The 27,785-nt window shown below is 46.5% G+C and overlaps 1 protein-coding gene across 11 annotated transcripts in view; it reads left to right on the top strand.

Moving 5' to 3' along the window:
• Positions 1-27,785, top strand: part of rptor (regulatory associated protein of MTOR, complex 1) — a 154,312-nt gene that overhangs the window by 65,741 nt on the left and 60,786 nt on the right. For 10 of the 11 annotated variants that reach the window (XM_042104678.1, XM_042104676.1, XM_042104674.1 and 7 more), the window contains exons 8-9: positions 14,407-14,466; positions 27,467-27,567. In XM_042104678.1, coding sequence (XP_041960612.1) covers positions 14,407-14,466; positions 27,467-27,567 — 161 coding nt within the window. Of the gene's footprint in view, positions 1-1,872; positions 2,045-14,406; positions 14,467-27,466; positions 27,568-27,785 lie in introns of those variants that run through there. The other variant, XM_042104679.1, reaches the window with a different exon arrangement.

Here is a 27,785-nt window from a genome sequence, read left to right as displayed (position 1 = left end):
TCTCCGGGTGCCTAGTCGCACCTAGCCAGGCGGTGTGTGTGGGTGTGTGGCATCGCTGCCATTGCGTGACTCAGAACGTTGACGGGCGGCCGGCCGGCGTCTGATTTCTGTTGCAGCAGAAGCGGCCAGGCTCAGCCTTTGGCACTTTTAAACACAGAAAGCATTTTAGCACTTTGCGGCTTGAGCGGTTTTTCGCGGCATTTTTCTCTGTGAAGAGGCTGCAAGCTGGCCATGTGAAACAACACAGGACTAATTTAATCCTGCCGGTGTGACCGCAGCAGTGGACAGCAGAACTTGTCCAGTGAAGCTGTGTGCAGCTTCACAAACAGAGTGGAACTCTAAGGAAGTTCTGCTGAATGGTAGTTGTGTAAGTATTTCTGAGCATATTTGGAGTGAGAGGATTCTTATCATTTTTGGAGTCTAAATGTATTTTGCGGCATTTTTTAAAAATGTTTTGCTCAAGTGATTAGTTTTGATTAGTTTTTCACAGAGTCTACACACAGAAATTGCTAGTCCACAGAAAGTTCATTATTTTATATGAAGGCTTTCCCAGGAGTGTTTGCCTGCATCTTGACCCCAGTCTACTGAATTAAGTCCTCACTCATGGCTGTTGCTGTTTGAAGACATTTTTTGCAGTTTCTTGACTGAACTAAATGAGCAATGGATGCTTTATCAGATAAGATAATTACCTTGTATCAGATAATTACCTTGTAAGACTATGCTCAGATGCTTCCTTTGAGTTTGTGCTTCCTACACCAGACCAACAACTCTAATACTGTGCACTCAATAAGGTTGTTATTACATAGTATGTTGTAATTACATAGTCGTTACACTTTAGTAGAGTAGCTAGCGTTGAGCATACAGTAGAGTAGTCTCAACAGGTGACACCTTGGAGGTGATTGAGTAGTGTTGCATTGATGTATAGATCTGTTGCTCCTAGACATCTCCTGCCATGGCAGAGTCTCACCAGAGTCCGTTTGTAGCGGAGATGTGCTGGGCCATCAGGGGAACAGCAGCCCCTCAGGGCAGGCTGGGGAGAAGGCTGTGCTGCTTATTCATTATTAACCACATTAAACCCGCTCTCTGCTTCCTCCAATGGCAGTGTAGAGCATTCGGCCTCTCTGCTACCCAGCCTGCTGCAGAGGACTTTAAAGCCCCACTGTCCCCCGCCACTGTCCCCCGCCACTGCCCCCGCCACTGCCCCCGCTCGCTTTATGGGTCGAGTGTGTCACTGTGACCTTCAGCACCTGTCTGCAGTATACTGCTGCTGGGAGGCTTATGACGCCAAAACAACAGCACCTCTTAATGTCCAATTTCCTCTCCGTCCTTTCCTGTCCTTCTCCTCCCTGTCTGTCTTCTGCTCTCGCTTCTGTTCACTCCTCTTTTCCCTCTCCTCTCGTTTATGACCTGCTCATCATTGTTTCTCTCAGGTCATGGGTCTGACTTCTCATCTCTCTGAATGATCCTCTCACCATCTCTCTTAGTTTCTCTTCCTCCTCTTCTGTACTCTGTGTCCTGTTCTCTGTGACTAGCTTTATCTAATTCTGTACTCTTGTGTCTTGTTCTGCGTGACTAGCTTTAGCTAATTTGGTAGTTAACTTTCCTCCTACACAGCGTGTTGTATTTTAGCTTCTTTTGTTCTTGTGCTCACAGTTTTCTCTGGCTGTTTACTTGGCCTGTCCTCTGGGTTTTTGCTCTGAATTATTTCTTATTTCTTCCTTCTGCTCTCTCTCTCTCTCTCCCCCCCTCTCTCCCCCTCCCTCCCTCCCTCCCTCCCTCCCGTTCAAACTGTTGTACGTGTCTGGTTTTGTATTCATGCCTGTCTCTGTCTGTCTCTAACTGTGTGTCCATGTCTCTCTTGGTCCTAGGTGGCGGCCATCAACCCAAACCACCCTCTGGCTCAGATGCCTCTGCCCCCCTCCATGAAAAATTGCATCCAGCTGGCAGCGTGTGAGGCCACTGAGCTGCTGCCCATGAACCCTGACCTCCCCGCTGACCTCTTCACCTCCTGCCTCACCACGCCCATCAAGATCGCCCTGCGCTGGTAACACACACACACACACACACACACACACACACACACACACACACACACACACTGCACATATTACCATTAAGAATGCCATTAGTGCTTCAGCCACAAGAATTACATAAGCATACTGTAGATGTGCATACACAAACACATATACATACACACCATACCCATTGTGTGCATTCTCACATGACATAATCCAACATCCCTGTAAAGATGACAGTTCTGATCTGAGGCCTGTAAAATGATTACACCGTCTATGCCGTCCCTGTAAAGATGACCCTCAGCATTGCAGATTTCTGATCTGAGGCCTGTAAATGACTACACCGTCTATGCCGTCCCTGCTCTTTGTTTGCAAGTTTTGCATCCACTGCACTTCCAGACTCTTGTTGTATACCTCAAGACAGCTTTGATTTGTAGACATTGCACATAGGGTGCTCAAACACATGAACACGTACACATACACACGCATATCCATACACTTTAAACACACCTCTCTAAATGACCTTTTTCTTGTTTTAGGTATGTTTTATTGTCCATAAATAATTAATGTAGAATGCTTCAAACCATACATAGAAGCCATGTGCCCTCATTCGCAACCTTTTCCCACGCACATGGCTAAAATATGCAGTCTGACTTCATTAAAATGTGTCCCTATACACCATCCACTTTCACCATGCACATGCTCACACATAAACACATCATGAACATTCTAATGGTTTGTTTACATGTGCCTATGCAGGCAGTATTTTTACGGTTGCATCACCATAAGTCATTACCATAATGTACACATACTCATTAGCGTGCCCTAGATGGATGAAGAATGTGCAATGTACATAACAGTAGCGTCCTCCAAAGTGAAACTGTGACCCTGCCAGCGGACACCGGACGCTGTGTGACGTGCTACAGGTGAGACGAGGCCCAGCGTTGGTTAGGGCACCTCTGGCTCTTGCACGGTAATCCAGACTGATTTCATCAGCGTCTTCCTTCAGTCCCGTAGGCAGACTGGCACCAGTGCACCTCACTTCAAACACTGAATGATCTCCCCCTTTGTCCTCATGTCTTCCATGTTCCTGTGCATGCATCTACCCCAGATACAATATGTAAGGCGCTTCATAAAAGGAGCTCTTTTGTTAGATTCTCCCTCCCTGTGCATTATGCATGGAATGAACAGGTTGTAGCATGGGGAACTAGGCCACTGATTAGGGATATCTTTGATGCAGACCTTTTTAAAAAATGAAGCAGTTCTGTTAAGTAGTGAAACATGTGGCATTGGAACATGAGTTCTGAACTTGTTGTGGGTTGGCCAGTCAGATAAATATATGGAGGGTGCGATTGATTGTGATGGGGGGGCAGGAAGCAGCTAAGTTAGTGCTGTGAATGTAAGTACTGTTCATTTCCCCAATTACAGTTTATCATACAGGATTCCAGAAAATAGGTTGTTATGCCTGAAAAGTCCCCTCAAGGATGTGGGTGCAACTAACCAGAAGAATATTAATGTTGAATATTTTAGAAGCATGTGTGTATGTGTGTTTGTGTGTGTGTGTGAGATCAGGTGTGTGTGTGAGATCAGGTGTGTGTGTGTGTCTGTGTGTGTGTGTGTCTGTCTGTGTGTGTGTGTGTCTGTGTGTGTGTGTGTGTGTGTGTGTGTGTGAGATCGATCAGGTGTGTGTGTGTGTGTGTGTGTGTGTGTGTGTGTGAGTGTCCTTGGCTATTAGGGTGAATTGAGGTCTCTGCTCACCATCCTGCCTGTCACCTGAGATATACTGTACACCACAGCCTGTGGGACTAGTTTCATACACACAGCGAGTTTACGTGTTGAGCCCCTCATCGATCCAGAGTGTGGCCTCTGTAAAATGTGCTTTCTGTCTGCTTCTCATTCACTTTTCGTCCTTTTTGTCCTTTGTCTCTCACCGTCCTCTCCATCCTCCTCTTTCCTACCTTCTCTTGTCCTTGTCATCAATTCTGTATGACCATACTCCATTCCTGCCCATGTGTTTATTTAACTGCCCTCGACACTAGTCCCTCTCGTCCGCCTGCACGTTCCCTTTCCCCCTCTTCTCTTCTCTTCTCTTCTCTTCTCTCCTCCTTTTCATTTCTGTGGAGGATGATCTAGCACGTCCGCTCTCCTGGCATTCTTGCATGTAGGTTAGGCCCGCCGAGGTCAGAAACTCCACATGAAGGCGAGAGCGAGCACGAAGCAGATAATTGGAGGCAGGCCAGTTTACAGATTCTTCAGCCACTCCGCCACCACGCGCGCTCTGTTTGTCCCTCTCGGGCCTCCTGCTCTGTGGGCAGACGTCACGCGTGATTGACATGGCAGGCTCGGGTGCAAAAAACACTCATCCCGTCTCTACTCCCCAGCCAGGCTGGAGCGCTCTCTCCACCTTCCACTTTCACTCTCACAGCACACACACACACACACACACACACACACACACACACACACACACACACACACACACACGCTCGCGCCCGCTCTTTGAGGCGCCTACTTCAGGCTCTCTTTTCAATTTGCACTACAGAGTGGAGTGGGTGTTAATTGCACGTGTCGGCGCAAAAGAGTGGGGGGGGGGGGTCAAGGATTGCTTCATTATTCTGCTCGCATGGAAAAAAAAGAAAGTTAAGAGAGAAGGATTGATTAGAATGATAAGAGAGCGGGGGAGTTTGAGGGGAGGATGAAGGGAGGGAGGGAGGGAGGGAGGAGAGGCTGTTGAAAGGAAGAGGGGCAGCTGAGGCCGAGGAGTGGATGACGAGGAGTCACGACTGTTCCGGCTCTCTGAGGGAAGGTCACTTTTTGGCCCCCTCCTGTTTTCCCCGTGTTCCGCTAAATTGCTACACATTCCGAGTTCAGGTCCGTTCAGGCTCCCCACCTAGAAGTCTGTCAATACTTATGCAAGTCGTTACACTTGATTGAAGCAACATCTGTTTCGCCAGAAGTTTGTACTGGCGTAGGCTAAGCCCTTCAACTTTAATGACTGGCAACTCTGAAAGACAAAAGGCTCTCATCAAGAATTCTGCTGTTCAGAAACAACTTCGGGGTTCAAAGGAATTTAATAAATGAAGGTAATAAAACTTTGTTTGAATGGTTTAGAAAATGCAGCCTCTTTAAATGTGAAGAATGGCACATTCTGGTATTTACTTTGAATATTTTTTTTTTTGCAGCTAGAGTGAATTACTCAGCCTGTTTGAAAAGCTTTCCTGCTCTGGAAAATTCCGTCTGCCATCACATGGCATGAAGAATCAAAGTGCAGTATAGACATGTACCCCCACAATGCAGGAGCGAGGGGTGGGGTTGCACAGACGCAGTTCCGAGCACTGATTAATGTAATTTAATCAGACCGTGGTAATGTTATTGCAGTTTGACTGGTTCTGGCTGTAACTTCCAATAACGATTTTGAAGTCCAAACAAAACACAGGTCTTCCCTTTCCCTTTATGATTAGATTATACCTACATCTAGGCGTGAGTGCGCTCTCTATCAAGTTACTTGCATGGCAAATTAAAAATTCATGCATTGATATAGAGATTCTTTACAGTGAATGTGCGTTTAAATGCTGCCTTTGAGGGTTTTGACAGCCCTAGTATTTATGTTCAATGAGCCATACAGTGTTGGGTGGAGAGCCGTCCTTATAGCCTGCAGAGGTGCGAGCATTAGTTTCAGCTGACACGAGCGAAACGGCTTAAGTGCCCTCTGTCTGGGCAAAATATGAAGATTTTTTGCAAGCCCAACAAAGTGCATATACGTTATGAATCACTGTTGATGTGTCTGTCGAAGAAAAACCCAGGGCATATTGCCATGTGCTTTGGCAAGTCAGGAAGGACCAGCTCTCTTCTCTCCTTCCCTTTCTATCCTTCCCTTTGTTTTTCTCTTCCACCTCTTCCCTTCCCTTCTCTCTCTGTCGTTCGTCCTCCCCTCTCGTGGTGTTCCAGATCGGCTCCTCCATGCCTCCTGCAGTGGCATGCTTGTTCCCCATGATTACATTCAGCCCCATAGTGTGAGGCAGGGAGTGCGTGTTTATGTGTCCTCAATGCCGCATTCACCTCAGCTTTTAAAGCTGAATTAAACATGCCACTTACAAGATAAGAGGGGATGCAGCGGAAGGAAGAGAAGGATGAGGAATGAGAGAGAGAGAGAGCGCGAGAGAGGGGGATGTGTGTGTGTGTGTGTGTGTGTGTGTGTGTGAGGGGGAGAAGCAATGCAGTGTGCAGTGGAGCAGAAAATCGTTGGGGATGGAGCCCTGTCTTAGAGGGATTTCCCCAGCGATGTGAGGCAGAGGGTGGGAAAGGTGGTTCCTCTCGGGGTGGAGGGGTGTGGGGGAGAACAAAGATGGAGGGGGGCGGACGGGGGGGGGGGGGGGAGGGGGGTTCCTTTGCCTGTCAGTCTCCAGGCGCTCCCCGCCAGTGTGGGTGTGCACAGCTCCTGCTGCTCTCCACGTCAGAGCCACGAGCAAGGGAGCGGCAGGGGGTTTGGGCTGAATGAGAACAAGAGGAGGGCGAGGTGGCTCCCTCCACGCGATCGGGACGCCACATGGCTGAGCTCCCATCAAACTTTAATGGCCACGGATCAGAGGAGGCCTCACCCACGCCCAGCGGGGTCCGCCCCAGAGGAAGGGCCAAGCGGGACTGCGTCCTGCAGCGTCACTGTGGAAGACCGCACGCTGGTGGACAAGAGGAAGGGAATGCAGTTTTGTGTATTCGTTTTTTAGTCCATTCATTTCAAAAGGTAACATTTTCACAAGTTAGGAAGGCTTCTCCCGGGCGAGCCGCTTGGACATCAGCCCAGAACACGCAGGAGAAAAAGACAGATGAGCAGCGGCATCTTCAAAGTCTTGCTTTTCCAAGTATTGCACAACTTTCAGTTATGAGATTTAACAATTCCAAAACGTGGCTCTAAATCAGTGAGCTTGTACGTATACACACACACACACACACACACACACACACACATACAGAGTTGCACATTGTCTTCTCCCCTCGTTCTCCTGGCACTGATCTAACAGGCACAGATGGCCACTTGTTCATCCATCTCCACCTCTCTTGCGTCTCCTCTCTGTTTATCTGTCCCCTGTTCTGCTCTCTCTCCATCCTCATACTTGATTTATAGTTTTCTCCATTCTCTCACTGAATCTGTTCTGTCCATAACATCATCATAACATCAGGGGTAGTGGGGAAGCCCTATAGTGCAGCCCACGCACGCAGACCCTCCCTCCTTCTCTCTATTTTTTTCTCTCGTTTCTTTCTTGCTTTCTCCCTCTCACTCTCTCTCTCTCTTTCCCTTTCCCTCTCTTTTTTTTCTCTCACTCACACACACACACACACACACTTGGAGTCTGGTTGGATGTCTTCTGATAGGCCACACCTGATACATTTTTAATGGCTGCCTTGTCAGGCTGTGATGGTTCATGGACCCCTCATGAACCCCCCCCCCCCACACACACACACACACACCGCCACACGTCCAGTCCCCCCCCCCCCCCCGGGCAGGCCGAGCACACAGCCTTCTAGTGTATCCCCACATAGCCCCCCTCCCCCATCAGCAGCCTCAGCAGGCCCACTGAGGGCTCTTACATAACGGCCTCTACTGTACATGCGCTGCATGTTCAAACAGCCAGCTCTTGCCAGCCACTGAAATCTGCCAACGCACTGTTTTTTTCCCTCCCTTTCCCATTTTCCTTGTGTTTAATTCAGATCAGCTCATGAGATCCTGCCTCTGCCATGCATACCAAGTGGCCAAGGTCATGCAATGTCGTGAGGGTTGCATGCGTGTGCATAATTAGGCTTCTGGGTAAATGTTGAAATACGAGGGTTTCACTGACTGCAGTGTTTGGATGTAGACTTGACTGTATCCACGTTCAGCTGTGTGTGTGCGTGCTACGGGTAGAGCTGATTCCCTCATAGGATTTCGCCTCTCGCTGTTGGTTAATGTGTCGCTCCAGGGCAAAGACCGCAGTGGTCGCTGTGAGGACTGCGGTTTCTGCCGAGCGGTCACTTGGCAGGGGCAAGAAGGGCGGCCAAGGCAGGTTTATTTATATTTGCACATTTGATGCACAAAGGCACCACAGATGTGATCCAGGGCCTCTGGAGTTGAGTTGTGAGGAGGGGTGGAGGGAACGAGGGAGGACAGGGGAGTTGTGAGGAGGGGTGGAGGGAACGAGGGAGGACAGGGGAGTTGTGAGGAGGGGGATTGGAGACCTAATGAGCTGCATCAGATGAGACAGTCTGGAGGGACGCGGAGGCTTTTACTTCTGAGCCTGATGAATGCACGCACAAGCACACATGCTGTGCACACTCTCACACACACACACACACACACACACACACACACACATGCACGTACACACACACACACACACACACACACACACATGCACGTATACACACACACACGCATGTACACACACACACACACACACACACACACACACACACACACACACATGCACGTACACACACACACACACACACACACACACACACACACACACACACATGCACGTACACACACACACACACACACACACACACACACACACACACACACGCATGTATACGTATACACACACACACACACACACACATGCACGTATACACACACACACGCATGTACACACACACACACACACACACACACACACACACACACACACACACACATGTATACACACACACACACACACACACATACACACATGCATGTATACACACCAGGGCTTTGAACCAGAATTTTTTCCCAATTGGTTCGTTCCGAACAGAAACCGTATTTTAACGTTTCCGGTTTTCGGTTCAACCCTAAAATTGACGTTCCTGAACCGGTTAGAACAATAAAATCAAGTCCCCGGACCGGTTAATAACGTTCCATGCCAGCTGCAGGACATACAAACAAGAAGGCTGATCATTGGGACTTTAAAATGATATTGTTAGTGTACGTCTCTATCCTGTCATCAATAAAAATCACTAGGCTACATTATGTAAGCGGCATAACTGTAATTCCGACACGCCTTCATTTTTTTCAGTATTACATGAATTAAGTAAAATGTCTGCCATGTTGTTTATTGGCAAACAACTGAACACATCCATTATAGTCAAGTCATATTTATTTATATAGCACACTTAAACGCAATGTTATTGACCCAAGGTGCTCAGAAATAAAATAAACAGTAATAAAAACAAAAAATAAAGACATAAACGACAAAAAATTAAAATAAATAAATGAAAATACAAAATAATAATAATAATAATAATAATAATAATAAACAGATTATGATTGTAGATAAAAATAAACATATGGTTACTGAAACTACTACTACTATAGGCCAAGAGAAAGATGTACAGTAAAGATGCCAGTTAATATAATGCAGAAAAGAAATAGAAATAAGATTAAATAAATAAAAAATAATATAAAAATAAACAACCAAACAAGGGGAGAAATTAATGGACATTATAGGCCAAAGAAAATAGATGGGTCTTTAAATTTGATTTAAAACTACTGATGGTGGGAGAGGACTTAATTTCTATAGGGAGATTGTTCCAGAGTCTAGGGGCAGCAACAGAAAAAGCTCTATCACCTTTAGTTTTAAGGGTTGCCTCTGGGACTGATAGGAGAAGTTGTGAGGAAGACCTCAGTGGCCTAGAAGGACAGTAGGAACTTAAAAGGTCACAGATATACTGTGGTGCCATTCCATTTAGGGCTTTGAAAACAAAAAGTATAACTTTAAAATGAATTCTGTAATTGACAGGTAACCAATGGAGTTGGGCCAGCACAGGACTTATGTGCATATGTTTATTTGTTCCAGTAAAAAGCCTAGCTGCTGCATTTTGGACTAATTGAAGTCTAGCCAGGGTAGATTGGTTCAGACCTAAATACAGAGAGTTACAATAGTCCAGCCTAGATGTAACAAAAGCATGGATTACAGTTTCTAAGTCAGTATATGAGAGCCAGGGCTTTAATTTAGCTATTTGTCTTAGTTGAAAAAAGCTTCCCTTAACCACACTACTGACTTGCTTATTGAAATTCAAAGAGGAATCTAGGAAAACACCTAGATTTCTGACCTCACTGTGGCAATTTACAGCCAGTGGCCCAAGTGCATTTCTTATCTTAGGAACAGAGCTGAGTGGACCAAAAATAATTATCTCTGTTTTCTTTTCATTTAATTGTAAGAAGTTTGCAGCCATCCAACTCTTTATGTCATTAAAGCAGTTAAACAGGCTTTCCAAGGTGCAGGAGCTATCGGCTGTTAATGGCAGATAAAATTGAGTCATCACCATAGCAGTGATATTGAATGTTATGTTTGTTAAAAATGGAGCCAAGAGGCAGCATATATTGGGAGAATACTACATAGATAGATAGAATTATACTTCTTACATAGCTCAATGGGTGCAAATGACAAATAGGGCAGGCTACATAGGTGTCATAGAGAACTTCAATTGATCAAACCTGGTCAGGGCCCAATCAGTGCACTTGTTTCTCTTGTGTCATCAGACAATATAAAACCACAATGGTGTGTGCATAGCTTCCATTGTGAATATTAAACTTATAAAACAATGGCCAAAACCTTGTCAGGGCCCAGAGGGAAATGAAAAAAGATTCTGCCTGTACAGCTGGCGGCAAGCTTCTCTATTACATTTCTCCTGACGAGTGAATGACCGGAAGTCAACCTCACCAAGTCATATTGAACAGAAAAATGTTGTCAAAGAACAAAAAAAATAACGGTATAAAATAATGGTAATACCGGTTACCATTATTTTAGATAAACGATTCTGTTCCGGAGCATGAAAAAATGTAAAGTTTCTGGTTTTTGTTTTCGTTCCGTGAACCGGCTCAAAGCCTTGATACACACACGCACACATGTATGCGCACACACACACACACACACACACACACACACACACACACACACACACACACACACACACACACACACACACACACACACACACACACACATATGTACTGTATGCACACGCACACATAAAAACACGCATGCTTGCATATGCACACATCTGCACACATCACATGGTAACACATTCACTCATATCACTGCGCTCCTCCTTTCTGGCATAATGGCCTCCATCCAGCGGTCCTTGTCCTTACTGTTGATTTCAGCCCTCTCCCGCATGCTTTCAGCTCTCTCTTCCTCTCTCCCTTCCTTTCTAAGTGATCGGATTCCTTGTAGGGCCTTATGTAATAGGAGCTCCCCTCCGTCCGAGGACATTCCCAGAGAGACAGAGTGGGGTCGCACCGCACCACCACGGCAGGACATACTGCGTGAGAGGCCAAACGCCCTATAGTGCTCCGCTAGGCACTTGACTCAGATTGGACATGATGGGCTCAAGAGAGCCATGTGAAGAGGTCAGGGACGAGGCCCGTCAGTGCAGAGTGGGTCATCCATACCCAACTGTAGAGTGCAGTATGAAGTCCTCTTCTTTAGCGCTGTGTGTGTTCTGCCAGTGAAAGCCCCTATAGGGCGCTACTCTGGAGCGAGATGGAGTTGAGTTGTCCCAAGTCAGCGTCTAAGGCTGTGCTCATGTAGCCTCTCCTCACGCTAGGGCACGGAGAACGCACTGTTTGTGTTTACACAGTGTCTGATAGAGAGATGGAGATTGATAGGGAAAGTGGTGAACGAAAGAGAGAGCAAGAGAGAGATGGAGAGAGAGAGAGAGAGAGAGAGGTGTGGAAGTGAAAAGGGTGTAAGTGGTGTGTTGTATGAAGCGCGAGGCCAGAAGAGAGGGCTGTGTGGAGGAAAGAGAGAGAGACGGGTAGGAGCGCTGCCCGGCCTCCTCTGCTGACCCTGCTGTCCACGCTCTACATCAACGTCTTCAGCGCCAGAGGCTTGTCGGCGCAGATAGCATTGTGTCAGCATTCTGCGGCGAAATCTGCTGCTGCTGCTGTGCTGACCCGCTCCCCCACTCCCCCACTCCTCCAGATGAGATGAAAGTGAGCGGGTCAAGAAACAAAAAGCGTTATGAACGCACCCTCTCTGCCCCCCTTCCCAGCTGCAAACTTGTTATGTCTAGTCAGATGCTGTAATGTCTGCACTCTTAACACCTCAGGCTCAGAGGAGGCTCGATATGAGGATTGGGGCAGCCTATGTAAATTGTGTGTGTGTGTGTCTGTGTGTGTGTAATGAGGAGTAGGGGAGTCTATGTAAATGGGTGTTGGTAAAGCTTCATCTGAGTTCAGTTTTTTCCGTACTCTCTCTAATCACGATGATTCAGCGCGACTGCAGCACAAGGCTTTAATTCCGTGGATAAAAAGATCAGCGTCAAAAAAAAAGTTAAGAATTAAGCCGGCTCATTTCTCTCCTGCACTCTTTCTCACTCTCACTCTCTGACTTTTGCCTTTTTTTACTTTGAACTCGTTCCATTCTGTTCTCCTCTCTGCCTCTGCTTTTCTTTGCTGTGCTCACAAAGTGATGTGCTGTGCGTTGGGGTCAAGGCCCGCTGTTCCCAACGTGTCTAAGGACTTGTATTAATGTCTGGCAAGTTTTAGAGAAAGGTTCTCTGCAGACTGTCCTCACACTTTTCAGTTTTCACATAAACAAGAACAACACACATCACTTTGCAAGAAGTGAATGGCCACTGCCAATGGCAACAGGTTTTGTATCTGATTCATCTTTCCTATCATTCCACAAGAAGCCCATTCACTTGGTAGCCTGGAAAATCCTGTGGCTGGTTGCACAAAGCACCTTAAGTTAAGTTTTTCCCTTAAAATCTGATTTAAGGGTCCCTTAAAATAAAAACGGTTGAACAAACACCCTTTTCACAAACACAGTTTTCTCCTTAAGGTTTCCTTAACATTTTCCCTTAGTATTTAAGGGTTTGTCCTTATCTTGTAAGAAATCCCATAAACTGTTGCACAAAAGACCTTAGTAGTCTAACTAAGGGGAAAATCCTAAGGGACATCTGACTCTACCTTAACCATATTATTGTGTAATTGTAATGAAAGTGAGACTTTTGCTTAGCCTGGCCCTGCCTACTTAGATCTTCTTTCAGGGAATTCTACTCTGGATCACCATAGTTCATAACCGTTTCCCTCAGACAAGAAAAAACAAAACTTATTGTGATAAACAGAAGCAGCAACACCTGCAAACACCAAAAAATGCAGTTGGAAAAATGCAGAAATTTATTTACAGTAAATGTAGACCCACATACATTGTTTCCTGACTGATGCTGTTTTATTGTCAGTTTGTAACGTTTAGGCGAAGTAGGAAGTAACGTTAGGAATCTCTGAATAATGTGATTGGTAAGGCTGGACCAATGGTTTTAAAGTTAGTGCCCATTGCGATGCAAGTGTTGCAAACGTTTCCCAATCGAGAGTTACCAGCCTTTGGATATTTCCAGGCTAACATTTGCTATGCAACAGCTAAAACCTCAAAGTTCTATTTGTGTGAACAAATGTTTGCGGGCATTCATTGGTTTTCTTATACACATTGATTTACAGCCTCCTGGATATGTCTGGCAAGTTTCAGAGAAAGTCCTCTAAAGACTGCCCTCACACTTTTCAGTTTTCACATAAACAAAAACAACACACAGCACTTTGAAAGAAATTAATGGCCACTGCCAATGGCAGCAGGTTTTGGATATCTGACTCTTTCGTATCATTCCACAACAAACCCATTCACTTGGCGTAATTGTAATAAAAAGTGAGATATTTGCTCTGCAACAGCTAAAACATCAAAGTTCTATTGGCGTGAAAAGCGTTTACGGGAATACATTGGTTTCCTTACACACTTTGATTTCCAGCGTCTTCAGTTGCAACTCCCACAGGTGCACTTTCAGATGTGTACTCAGTGAGGTGCTGACCGCGCTATACTGCACCATGCTACTGTATCTCATGCTGACAGCGCTATACTGCACCATGCTACTGTATCTCATGCTGACAGCGCTATACAGCACCATGCTACTGTATCTCATGCTGACAGCGCTATACAGAACCATGCTATCTCATGCTGACAGCGCTATACAGCACCATGCTACTGTATCTCATTCTGACAGCGCTATACAGAACCATGCTATCTCATGCTGACAGCGCTATATATATAGCACCATGCTACTGTATCTCATTCTGTTGGATTGGTAGTCAACAGTCTACCGCTTCCATAAATTGACCATGTCCTTCTGTGCATCAAGTCGAACAGAACAAAAATCACAGACTATAAAAATGCAGAACGAAAATCACAGGCTATAAAAATGGAGAGTGGAGTGGAGTAGAGGTTAGAGATTCAGAATAAGGAAATGAGTGGAACCAAAAGAACCAAGAGTACTGATCTCAGTCTCCCCCCATGTCCCTGGCGGTGAAGTGGTGCCCCTCCTATGTTCCGGTTCTCTGGCAGTGCCAACCTGCTCAGCTCCTCTCTGTTCTGTGTGCCAACAGGTTCTGCATGCAGAAGAGTGCCAAGCTCGTGCCAGGGGTGACGCTGGACCTGATTGAGAAGTAGGTGTTCACGTTTCCGCTTATTTGTTTGTTTTTGTTGTTTGTTATCGTTTGTCTTATGGTTCCTTCTGAAACACACAACACCACACACACACACACCCAGAAGCGCTCGCGTAGCCCTACATGCCCTACAAGTCCCACCATAATCAATTTCATAGACACACAGTGCCATAGATACACAATCACTTTGTGATGCATGCCATACACACACACATATTCTCTTTTCTGTCTCTCCCCTAAGCCACACACACACCCACACACGCATACACACACACACCCACACACGCATACACACACACACCCACACACGCATACATACAGTTGTACTGTTCTGTGCAGGCTTGGCGGCTTGCCCTTGCTGAGTTGTACATTAGGGTTCTATATATCCCCCACCCCTCCTCTCTCCTCTGCTTTTGTTGCTGTTGTCTTTTGTTTTGTATCACTCTTCTCTTTTCCCCTCGTTTGACTCCATCAGCATTTAAAAGCGGCGCTGACTGTTTTAAAACCCTTCCTCTTTTGTTAAAAAGCCCCGGCTTCTCCCGCCAGCTGCCGCGCAACCACGCTGCCTTCCAGTCACCGCTCAGGTGATGGATATTCTGGATGAGGCGGCTGGAAAGCACAGGGTTAGTCCTCTGGCAGATAGGAGAGGATTTGGTCTAGAGGGCTGGTGAATTATACATAAAGAGAGAGAGAGAAGGAATGAAGGAAGGAAGGGGAGAGACAGAGGGAAGAGAAGAGAAGAGAGAGAGAGAGAGAGAGAAAGAAAGAAAGAAAAAGAAGCAGGCAGAGAGAGAGAGAGAGGGTGAGATGTGGAATTCCAATTGATATGGATCTGCATGGAGCCCCCAAAAGTCATTACAGCACACAGAGGCAGTCGGGGCAGAGAGAACCTCCGAAGTTTGAGGCTTCACAAATGCCTCCCAATTCCCCCAACTCTGCCCAGACTCAGGCATGTTCTCCAGCTCGCATTCTCCTGTTTTTACCCTCCCTCTCTGCAGCTTCTGTATTTTTATTGTTATTCTTTTACCCCCCCCCCCCCCCCCGTCTCTTTGTCTCTCTGTCCCACACACACAAACACTCACACCTCTCTTTCTCTCTCTCTCTCACTCACACTCTCTCTTTCACACACACACACACACACACACACACACACACACACACACACACACACACACACATACATACACACACACACACACACACACACACACACTCTCCTTCACTCACACCCAGAAACTAAGCTCACAAACATACGTAGGTTTTTTCCTGCAGGGGTATTCAAATTTTTTTTCTTATATATGCACATGCATTGACAATCGCAGGCTTCATACTGACGTACTCTGGCTCCCAGTCATATCTCATCACACACACACACACACACACACACACACACACAGCCCTCTGCGGTGCTTTCCTCAGGAGTTTAATTAGAGGGTGTTAAGCTGAGCTGTATCTCATAGTGTCACGCTGCAGTCAGAGTGTCTGCACAGGCCCTCTGCCCGGAGCTCTCACGCTTATCCCGGTCGTCATGGGGATGATGCAGGTGCAGGCGTACGCAGCTCTCCTCCGGGAAACTCCTCCTCCTCCTCCTCTCCCCTTCCTCATCTCCATCAGCACCACACCCAAATCTCTCCCTCACTTGATCCATTTTCCATCCCTTTCATGGGATCCGTAAGCTTCCCCTCGACACTGTTTGGTTTATACGGCATGTCTTCCAGATGTGATGGAGGATGATGGAGAGGTGCCAACCACCTGAGGCATGAAAGACGATGTTGACCCCGAGGGGAGGGGAGGGGAGGGGGAGCGTACATCCTTTGAACAGTGGAACAGATGAAAGGGTCCCACACTGACATGATAGGTGTTTCTTCCCTTGCTTCTGTTCGGCCCATAATACACCAGGCTCTGTCATGCACACACAGGTCCTCTACAGTTGTGTGAAAGGGTCTGAAAAAAGAATAAAATCATCATCAAGGCATCATCTTGAAAAGGCATCACACTCAGTTGTCACAGCCCTGTATCAGGGGTAACATATTGTTTTTTTTTATGGCGCATTGTCCTAGATATTCAGCATCTTCTGATGAACTTGCAGAGATTCACTTACTTGGCAGAGGAAGGGCTGTGCTTGCTCCCCTGTTCAGTCACTCACTTTTGTTCAGTAAATCACTTTATTTAGACCATCACATAACCTTTTATTTGGGCACAAATAAAACTTTTTTTTTTGTGGTGTTTTGGTGGAACTTTAAGCTAGAACTGGCTTGAACTTCAGGGTCAGCTGAGCATCCTGCTGTGTGGTCAGAGCTATTGAGTGTTGTAAGAAAAAATAGGAAAGGTTTTCTCTTCTTCGGAATGATGCAGCAAAATGCTTTATTCCAGTGTAAAATGGTAGAAAGGTTCACAAAGGTTCAACCTATGCCTGCCCTTGGCATATTCTCTGGAGTTCTCTCTCCTTCGTCCTGACTGGGTGAACTACTTCGTCCTGTCTCAAAGAACTAACTAAAAGTTACCAACTTACCAACCAAGTCATTATATGCTGGTCTCAATGCAAATTAATCTGGCTTCTACCCAGATAGCCTTTTGTCCTATGTATATGATAATTGAGTTAACCTCACACCTTTGGCTGGGATGGTTCTCAGTGGCTTACCCCACAAAACCCATTCTATGATTGTTGGTGTTTCACACCTCACCTGGCGACTGGCGCCAAACTGTCTGGCCTGCCATCAGAACTTAATCTTGGTTGGAGAAATGATATCACTCATCCAATGCAGGATTCATTTCTTACAGTGTGTACACCACACTCCCCCACACCCAAAGACATGTTGCTGGGACTAATGTTAGCAGTGCAGGACACAACTGCGTTGAAAAACTGTGTTTTTTTCAGACCCTGTATCTGTAGATTGGGCACATCAAAAGGTTGACCATCCTATGATGCCCTGCAAATGCCCTGCTATAACCTCCTGAGTTGACCCATCTCACTCCCACAGTTGAGTCACGTCTGATCACCTCTGTGGTTTCCTTTGGAATTTCATTCAACATGACATTTTAGGATCAGAATATTAATATGCTTCGACAAACAGTCCAAAAAGATCATCTTATAATTTTCCCCAGTTGGACCCTGAGCCGCGTCCTTGAGAGACAACGCTGACCCGACTCGGCTTACTGTAAGCTTTGATCTGACCGCGCGCTCGGCTCAACGTGTCCCCTGGCAGCCGCCACGCTTCAAACCTCAAGTCGACACACAGAATGTTAATAACAAGGAGGATGTTTGAACAGGGCTTCACAATTAATTAATGTTTAATCGAAATAACAATTTGAACTAATGCAATTAGCTAATCGCCAAGGCGGCAAGTAATTGTGCAGCTCACAACTCTGTCCCAGTGGTTGATCTTGTCACAACTATGATTTTTATAATCATGTCATCCTCACTGTGGCAGACAGTGAAGCTCAACTAACAGAAGTGCTGTACTTCTCATGCACTAGGCATGCTCAATGCTCACCAATCAAAAGTGGCCCAACTTCAAGTGAAATTTGGAAGATGGAACTGAAGCTTGACTTGCAAATCATATCACAATCAAAATATCTGTCAGAAAAGTAGCAGTTAAACCGTGCTGCCCTTGAATAGATTACTTCATGACCATCTTCACTTCTTCAAGCCCGTCTGCAGCAGGAAGTCATAGAAGCCTCTGAAGCCACAGGAGAGGCAGGCTTCCTGTGTTAGACAGACAGCCAGGCAGACAGAGCGGAGAGTCTGGATCTTTGTCTGGGCTACTCCAGGAACCACGCCGCAGGCATCCTCTTGTGATTTTTGGATGCAGCTGAATAATGGAACTGGCTCATGAAAGCGCAATGTTGACGATCATCTCACTGCTGGTAATGAGGGGCTAGGCAGGGCGACGCCGAAGATTGTCTCCATCCAGCCGCTGCAGTGGATCAAAGCACTCACGACTTGGTAAATATTAGTGTGTTGGAGGGAGCCGTTTGCTCCAGCAGTGCAGACGCCTGATGATGATGCAGCTGTGGGCTGTGAGGACGCAGGGTTTTCCAGCAGACCAGACAGTGGAATTAAAGCTCCTCATGCGTGAGATTTCTACTTCAGCTCACTTTCATGAGAGAGGTAGAGAGAGAGAGCGAGAGAGACCGAGGGAGAGAAGATGAAAGAGCGAGAGAGAGAGAGAGGAATAGAAACAGGCAGTGGGTGAGAGGGAGAGAAACGCAGAGAGAGAGAAAGAGAACAGAAAGAAAGAGAGAGAGAGAGCGCGAGCACAGTTCCTCGGAGGAGCCGTGGCAGCTGAGAGCCCAGGGCCTGTGCCAGCCTCCGTGCCACCCAGGCTCCCGTGCCCTGAAAGATGATAAATGACGAGCACTTCTCTGCCATGCCAAGTGGGGGAAGAGAAATAAGGGCCGCCGTCTCGTTTTGGGAGCTGGTACCGTCGGGCGGGTTGGGAGGGTATTTCCAGCGACTTGAGATGAACTGCAGGGAGTCACTAACATGGCACATGGAAATGCGCTGATTACTTCCTGTTCTATTCTTGGTGTTGTTGTTCCCGCAAGGCTTTAGTGAGACTAGGCCGCGCTTTGTATTACGAAGCCGGTGAGACGAGTTGTGGCGGGGACAGGCTGGGGAGGGGAGCGCGGCAGACGTGACGCTAATTGATGCGCTGAGCTTGCCGATTTGACCGTGACCAGCGAGGCGTGCTCGTCAGCGCTGAGGGCCACGCGGGGAGGATGACATTTTGCCTCCAGCTTTGGAAGCGGCAGGAGAGACTGAGTCACCCGTCACATGGCCCGGTGTCACACTGCTTTTCGCCAAGAGCTGTCAAACGGACACATACACACACACACATACACACACACACATACACACACTCACACACATACACACACTCACACACATCACACACACAGAGATATTAGATCTGTGTATTCACGTCCATGCATTTAACGCAGCCAAATGCTGCACACATTAAGGTCCAATTTCACACTCTGTTGCGAGCCACTCCTACCTCTTGTATTCTCTGTAATGGCAAACGTGTTGTTCATGGTCATGGGGTTCTGGTGCCGTTTTGCTTTGCTTCACAGTAGTTATGTAGTGATTCGTACAACACTTCAGATTAATTGAGGGTATTGTGTTCCGTCACTAGCAGTCATCACACATGCCTACACAAACGTGTCTCCTTCACGGTTGCATGCGTGACTGCATACATGTGCACACAGACACACACACACACACACACACACACACACACACACACACACACACACACACACAGTGTTTTTATTCATCACAGTGCTGGGCCGAGATGAAAAGGACCCCGAGCGCCAAGCTTCTGCAATGGTTGTCATGGAGCATCTCTCGCCCCCCATGGCGACACCTCCATGGGAACGCTGACAGCCTCAGTTTCATCTCCCCCTGACTCCGGCCCCGTCTCCCACAAGCAGCCACGTCGCCGAGGACCCATTCCTAATGGATATTCCCTCCGATCCCCACTCTTCCCAGCGTTCCCCACCTCCCCCCCCCTCGTCTCAGCTCAGCTGACACCTGGGAGATTAAAGCCAGAAATCCCCCCGGTTGTTGTGGACAAGACCCCCCACGCATTGTGTCCCTGCTCTCGTTAAGAGAACTAGGGAAAGGCGGGGCTGGGGAATTCCGCTGTGTGGACGCTGGGTAGCAGCATCACCCCGGTGGTCACCCACTGGACTCTGGCAGGTGCCAAGATGGCTGATATGAAATGACGATGTGTTGGTCTAATTGAGGTCAGTGTGTGTGTTTGCATGTGCGACCAACACCTATGGGTTCAATTCTCAATTCACTTATTCTCTTGGCCCATGATTGATGGGTGATCTACTTTGCTGATTAATTAGAGTGAGAAGTCACTCCGAGTCTAGCTCCGTGCACAATGTAGGTTAATCACTGGTCACCAGTGGTCATGTCTGGCAGGTGCCGCTGTGCTTGTCATGAACCACAGGTCTAATTTAGGAGGTGTTGTATTGCCAACCCATACGCTTCTCATTGCATTCTTAGTATGAGAGTATTGAATAGTGACACTTGGCCATTAATTAAATTAGAGACAACCTTATAGACTAATGCATAAATGATGGACTTTCTGTCATTGATTCCAGTGCATTGTAGCTTGAATGTTATTCGTCATTTTTGTAAGTCACTTTTGGATAAAAGAGATAGTAGTAGTAGTACATGTAATGTACTGTAAGTACCGGAGATGAGGACAATCCATGTCAAACAGGGCCCGTATTCACAAAGAATTTTAAGGCTAAAAGTAGCTCCTAACTGGCATATTTAGGAGCAACTCCTAAAAATAATGGGCGTGTCACTCATAACTTTAGGACTCCTAATTTTTTTGACTAAGAGTAATTCACAAAGAAGTTGAGAGGACTCCTAACTCATTAGGACCTATTCACAAACAATCCTAAGCCGCTTTTTTCACGTCGCAATGTTTTGAAATGAACATGCGGAGCTCTCAATTGCGAGGGAATAATTGTGCATTGTAACTAAGGGATGCAATAACGGCACCAACAACCAAAACCATCATTGCATGTAAACTAAATGTAACGTCTCATTGTAAATCAAATTAAATTGTTTCTCCTCTTTGCGAATGTAGGCTACGTGTTTTCATACAGATTCATTTAAAACATGTTGCAAAGATACTGCATCAATCTGTAGTGTATTTTCATTATGCTACTAGGCTATTTGCTTGGTCTTACTCTTTATTCATTTAGGCTATTTATTCATAGTCTTCTATCCTTCGTGGTACTTGTGTAGCGCATGCATTCTCACCAGCAAAGACCTGTCACCTGTCACTCATTGTCGTAGGGGAGGTTTTTGGCATCATTCCCGCGTTATAATCATCAGCCAATCAAGGTGGTCACTTGGATCAAGCTCGTGTATGAGTAATGACGTCAACCATAGCAATGAAGACTCACTCTTAGTTTAGGAGTTGTCATTTTTCCTTACTAAGAGTAGGTCTGAGAGGCTTTGTGAATAACTTTTAAGAGAAAACTCCTAGCTAAAATCTTTTAGTGTGATTTAGGAATACTCCTAATGGTAAGATAAAATGCTTTGTGAATACGGGCCCAGGTCTCTGTAGATCAGCTGTAAACCATGTCAAAAAGGTTCTAGAGTGAGAAGCCAAACCACTTTCTTATATTAACCTGAGCATTTTTATTTCCTTTATTTATTTATTTTTTCCCCTCTCACTCTGTCTCATGTCTCTAAGGACAGTGACAGATCTTGCGCTCATTTCCTCATGCTCTTCCATAACGACATCGACTGCTGTGAGGCCCCTGTCTGTCTTTGCCTTTCAAGATAAGAGCGAGCATAGATAAATGATTCCACACCTTCAGGGTATCCATTTCCTTTCTGTCCCACCTTTTGTTCCTCTTGCTCTCGCCTCATCTGTCCCCCCTCCTTCCCCCCTCCCTCGGCCCTCGGCCCTCTGCCTGTGGACTCAGAAAATCATTTGTCCTTGTGCTGCCCAGTGTAAAGAGCAGCGCGGCCGTGAGTTGTCTTCCTGCGATTTCGGTGTTGTATTGGCAGACGCGGTTGGTAGCCGAGACACATCAGTGGGAGATGTGGTATGTCCTTTGTAGACATGGCTGTGCTTGGGGCGTGTGTGTGTGTGTGTGTGTGTGTGTGTGTGTGTGTGTGTGTGTGTTTGTGTTTGTGTTTGTTGATTTGTGGAGGCACGTAGCCCAGCCTGGTTGGGGTGATGAACCACAGGGGTTGGCAGTCCATACCCCTCACAAAGTGTTTTGATGAAATATTGAACTGATATTTTTTGATGGTGAATGCACTGAGGCCTACTGCTAAGAAATGCACTTGAGGTGGTGAGGGCTGTTGGCGGTTGGCTAGCGTGACTAAGGGTTTTAATGATATGTATGGATAACTTAGCCTGGAAAATCCAGACCCTTGGAATCTAGAAACTACGACCAATGTTTACTGACCAGGGCTCCGAACCGGTTCAAGGAACGAAAACGAAAACCGAAAACGTACGGAATTTTACGGAATTTTACGAGGAGCAGAAACGGAAACGAAAACAAAATGGTCTTCAACTGTTCCGGAACAGAAACGTTATTCTGAAATCCACAAAACCGGTTAATAACGGTTTTTTTTTTCGTTCTCTATATATTTTATAAAATTTCACAAAAGCATATCCTATGTCAGGGAGACTATTTCCGGTTGTGCGAAAAACAAGCCTGCATATACACTACAATGTGAGCTAACAAGCCACTATGTAGCCAACTAGGCCTACCTATCCGTCTGCCACTTCGGATCTTAGGCCAGCTCGTAGCGTAGGCTACTGAAACTTATTTGGAAATTGTTTGTAGCCTATGCGTAATAGCCTATTTTGCCTGTCCACGCCTTGTCGTTTTAAAGTCGGGATTTGAAATGTTTGCGCAATTATAGCCTATTCTATGTAGAAGAGTTAAACGGGGAATTTGAGATAGGCCTTGTCAGCAACAGACAGGTTGGAAATTATAGCACAAGCCTTTGAAGAAATCCATATGGATAAAACCAGGTAAGGAGTTTAGCACGTATCCAGAAATATTTTTGATAAGAAATTATTTATAGGCATAGGTTAGGCTTACAGTAAGTCTGTAGGCTATGGGATGGATAGCCCATCTGAATATTTTTGGATGCCGCCTGTGATTTATTATTTTTGGGCATAGCTACGGTATAGGCTAAATCAAGGGGAAATAATGAGTACGTCTATTCTAAGGTAAAGTTCACAAAAATAGACTTGATAGGCCCTCCAAACACTGCCGGAACTTTAAGAACGAACGATATTTTGCGTTCCGAACCGGTTCAGGACCGATATGTTGGTGGCGGAACACATGCAAGAACGAAAACGTTAAACATAGGCCTACCTGAACCGTTCGGAACGGAACGTTTGAAAAATAATTTCGTTTTCAAGCCCTGTTACAGACTGATTCTGGACTTCGACGTGATTGGATAACACTACGACCAATGTTTACTGACTGATTCGTTGCAGCACTGTCGTAATCTGTTTAGCTGACACCGATGTGATTGGTTCCTTGCGATGGGTAAAAGTAACTTGCATCATTACTCATTGCCAGAGTGTCACGCAGAGACAATTCAAATTGTGCTCTCGCGAGAACTCTGGATTTCCAGGGTATGGATAACTCATATTAGCACACTAATTGAAATCAACATGTCATTACCACATCATAAGTAAGTAAGTCTAATGGCTTCTACATACTTGACGCACCCGACCGGTAGCGCGACAATGTGACGTCAAAATGACGTAGATCTCTCTGGCGCGCCAGGGTTTTGGCCGTGTAGCACACGGTAGCGCACCACTCTTTTTTTTTTCAGACGAGCGCGACAAGGCGGAAACAGGAAGATGGACTAGTTCGAGGGCAAGCGAGTTGCAGTGTTTTGTTACAGGCGTGAATTTTTAATAGTTTGCTGGATAAGTTAACAAAGTTACCAGTGAGAGTTGCAACACATGGAATTAAGAGGAAAGAATAGAAACGATTTATTTTCAAACAAAGGATATCTATTAAGGCCTGAACAAAATCTCTTTCCACTTCAGGAGATTACACAAACTCAGCCAGCTGCTAGCTAGCTAGCCAGCTAACTAAACTGTTTAAATTATTAAAATTTCCCTCGGGATGACTAAAGTACCTATCTATATATCTATCTATCTATCTATCTACCTGTGCACACACCTTGGAAACTACATGATAATGATGATAGTTGTGAATAGTAACAACCAAAGTCTGAAGTACCACCACAGAGGCTAGCTACTGGTGTTTCTTACTGCAGCTTCTTCTGCTGTGTAAGTAGTTAATGTTAGTCTTTTCACAACAGCGACACCTCTGTTCAGGAGAATATTGCAACTAGTGTTGCGACCACCACGCGCAAGTATAAATGGTTACGGCGCTTCTGTGACGTCACATTGTCGCGCTACTGGTCGGGTGCGTCGAGTATGTGGGACGTTTAAGTATACTCTTTTGATCCCGTGAGGGAAATTTGGTCTCTGCATTTATCCCAATCCGTGAATTAGTGAAACACACTCAGCACACAGTGAACACACAGTGAGGTGAAGCACACACTAATCCCGGCGCAGTGAGCTGCCTGCATCAACAGCGGCGCTCGGGGAGCAGTGAGGGGTTAGGTGCCGTGCTCAAGGGCACTTCAGCCGCGGCCCACTGGTCGGGGTTCGAACCGGCAACCCTCTGGTCACAAGTCTGAAGCGCTAACCGGTAGGCCACGGCTGCCCCAAGCATGATATGCTTAGAGACTTTGAGGCATCAAGTGTCATGTTGTAAATAAAATGACCGACAACATTGTAGCCCAATTATAACCGATAACATTGTAGCCCAATTATAACCGATAACATTGTAGCCCAATTATAACCGATAACATTGTAGCCTTGGCTCGTTGAGAGTTAATCATTTAGTTACTTTTTTTTTTATTATGTTCAAAAGTTCAATGGACAGGCTAGAATGAGCCCTTCTGGGTTATAATTCATCCCTAAAAGTTCGGTGAGAGTAAGAAGACTGTGTGTAGGCCTCCTAGCTTTATGTGTTATTACTCCGTGACATCCCCGTGAGCCCTCTGAGCAGCATGCGCTTTGCCTGTGTGCTGCCTGAGCTCCACATGCTACTGACTGGTCTTCACCCTCCATTTGGGGAGCTGAGAGGCAGTGAAGGCACTGTGTGTGAACGAGAGTGATGTCGACATGGAGACATCCTACAACATGCCAAACTCCCAGGACACTTAGGGGGCCTGCAGGACTACAAACAGCACAAAAGCTGTGACGTTTGGAGAGGAATACTAAACATGATTGAATTGGCCCGTGTTGTAGGGATGGCTGCATTTTAGCCTTTGTGAGCCTCACAGTCGACTGCCCCAGTGCACATGTGATTGAATGGGCGGCATGAAGATGAATGGCTGTTTGGATAGCCAGACGTGCAGCTCTTTGATATAAGACATAAGCTGCTGGTGCAGACAGTGCTCTCTCTGTGTGTGTGTGTGTGTGTGTGTGTGTGTGTGTGTGTGTGTGTGTGTGTGCACGCGCCCATAGCATATGATCTATGAACCCTCTCCAGAAGAAGGCGATGGGGGGAGGTGCGGAAAGCGCGTTGGTCATTTGTCTAATCTGGTCCCTCGGGTGTCCCTCTCCCCGCCTGACAGGAATGGCGCTCTACCCCCACCCCCCATCCCACGCCTACGGTCATGCCTCCTCTGGCCTCAGGGCTCGGCCGACAGGCTTCATCGACTCCTCGCCACGGCCTCCGTCCCCAGTCACTACATCATCTTCATCACCATCATCACCATCATCTTTGGCGGCAGCGGTGGCAATGGCTGGTTGTGATGTGCTATCGATCGCTCCCAGCTCCTAGAGCCACAGAGCACAATGTGTCGCCACACAGAAACGTGAAGAAGGGAGGGGAGGGGGGGGGGGGGGGGGGGGGGGGGTGTGCAGGAGGAAATATCTCTCTCTCTCTTTCTGTTTGTATCAGTCTCTTTCTCTCACTCTACCCTTTTCTCTGTGTCTGTCCGTCTTGCATTGCCATCCATCAGTTGTGTTCACACAAGGGGCTTTGCCCGTTGCCCCACACGGTGCTGATGAAAAAGATGGCTGGTTGCACGTCCCCCTATAGCACAAATTAAATAACATCCCCTCTGTCTTCTGAGCAGATAATTTGGTCACACACACACACACACACAAATCGACCCTACGTGGTCCTATTGGAGTATAAGGGTGATGCATTGAAGCCTGTAGAAGTGGTGACATTAATAAGGGATGGGAGTGAGGGGCAGATGCCACTGCAGAACTCCAGAATCTCCTCTGGATATGCCTCTCCTGTCAGGCATTGCCATTCTCTCACTCCCACTCCCACTCTCTCTTGCGCTTTCTCTTGCTCTTTCTCTCTCTCTTGCTCTTTCTCTCTCTCTTGCTCTTTCTCTCTCTCTCTCTCTCTCTCTCTCTCTCTCTCTCTCTCTCTCCTTACCTCTTGCTCTCTGTGTTTTCTTTCTCTCACCCCTTTTAGACACACACACACACACACACACACACACACACACACACACACAGAGACACCAACACACAAATACACCTCTGTTTCCCCTGACTTGAGCTGTTGGGTTATGAGGCTAGGGATATGGCAGGTGTAATGCTGTCTGTCGGGGTGTTGATTGTGCTCACAAAAACTCAATCTCTGTCTTCCTGCCATTCTTCCTCACCCTGCCTCTCTCTCACTCTCAGACAGACACACACACACACACACACACACACACACACACACACACACACACACACACACACACACACACCCCTCAATCCTGGTGTGTCTTGAATGCCAAATTTAAATTGGCAGCGTCGCTGACCTTCTCGCCACTTTCCTATTCACCCCCCCTGCCATACACAAATGTCATCTGTTAACCCAGCCTCAACTAATTTGGGGCACAAAATGGCTCCCTCGCCTCCTAGTTTCCTATTCCTAGCACCTATTTGTTGTGCTTTTACTGGGCCCCTGTTTGTCATGGACCAGACTAGGACGAGCTTAACTCAAATCAGTGATGAAGCCCTGGGAGAGAGGCTGGCTCTTCTCTCTGCCTCATTACACTGGTTTGCTCATGCTGCAAGGAGGCCTCTAGAGCCCTAATGGCCGCCGAAGCCACCGAGCCATAAAACTTTCTTTTTTAATTTTTTCTTTCATTAGGAAGAATGGCAAGAGCCAGGATTTTGTGTGTGTTTATTTGAAAGGCAAATTGGCGTGTGTTAACTGCTGCGTGAATGGTCCAGATTAAATAGCGTGTGTGCGTGTGCGTGTGCATGTGTGTGTGTGTGCGTCTGTGAGGGAGATGAATGGAGCCTGCCTGGAAATGACTGGCAAGCACTCGAGCCTTTCATGTGCTTGTGTCTGTAAAGTTCTCATACTCTGTTAGCTTAATACTAACTTGTTTGTTCCTTTGTGTTGCTGTTTGTCTCTCCTCCATATTTATTTTGTGAAGAATACCTGGCAGGCTGAATGACAGACGAACGCCACTCGGAGAGCTGAACTGGATCTTCACGGCGATCACAGACACCATCGCATGGAACGTTCTGCCCAGAGGTTTGTAATCCCACTTCATTTGTCTGGCACATTTGCCTTCTGCAGTGAATACTAGCATTTCTCAGATCTCGCTTGTTCTTTGCTGTATGTTGGAATTGCTTTGGTCTATGTAGTGTTTTGGTTTTTGTTTGAGTCTTAGCGATTTCAAAGTTTATATCTATTGGAATACACAAGTAGTTTGTGTCCTCATTTCCTTGGAGAATACTTGGGGTGTCTGA

Source organism: Alosa sapidissima, chromosome 9 (assembly GCF_018492685.1).
Source record: "Alosa sapidissima isolate fAloSap1 chromosome 9, fAloSap1.pri, whole genome shotgun sequence".
Lineage (NCBI taxonomy): Eukaryota > Metazoa > Chordata > Actinopteri > Clupeiformes > Clupeidae > Alosa > Alosa sapidissima.
This window is presented reverse-complemented; position numbering and strand designations above follow the sequence as displayed.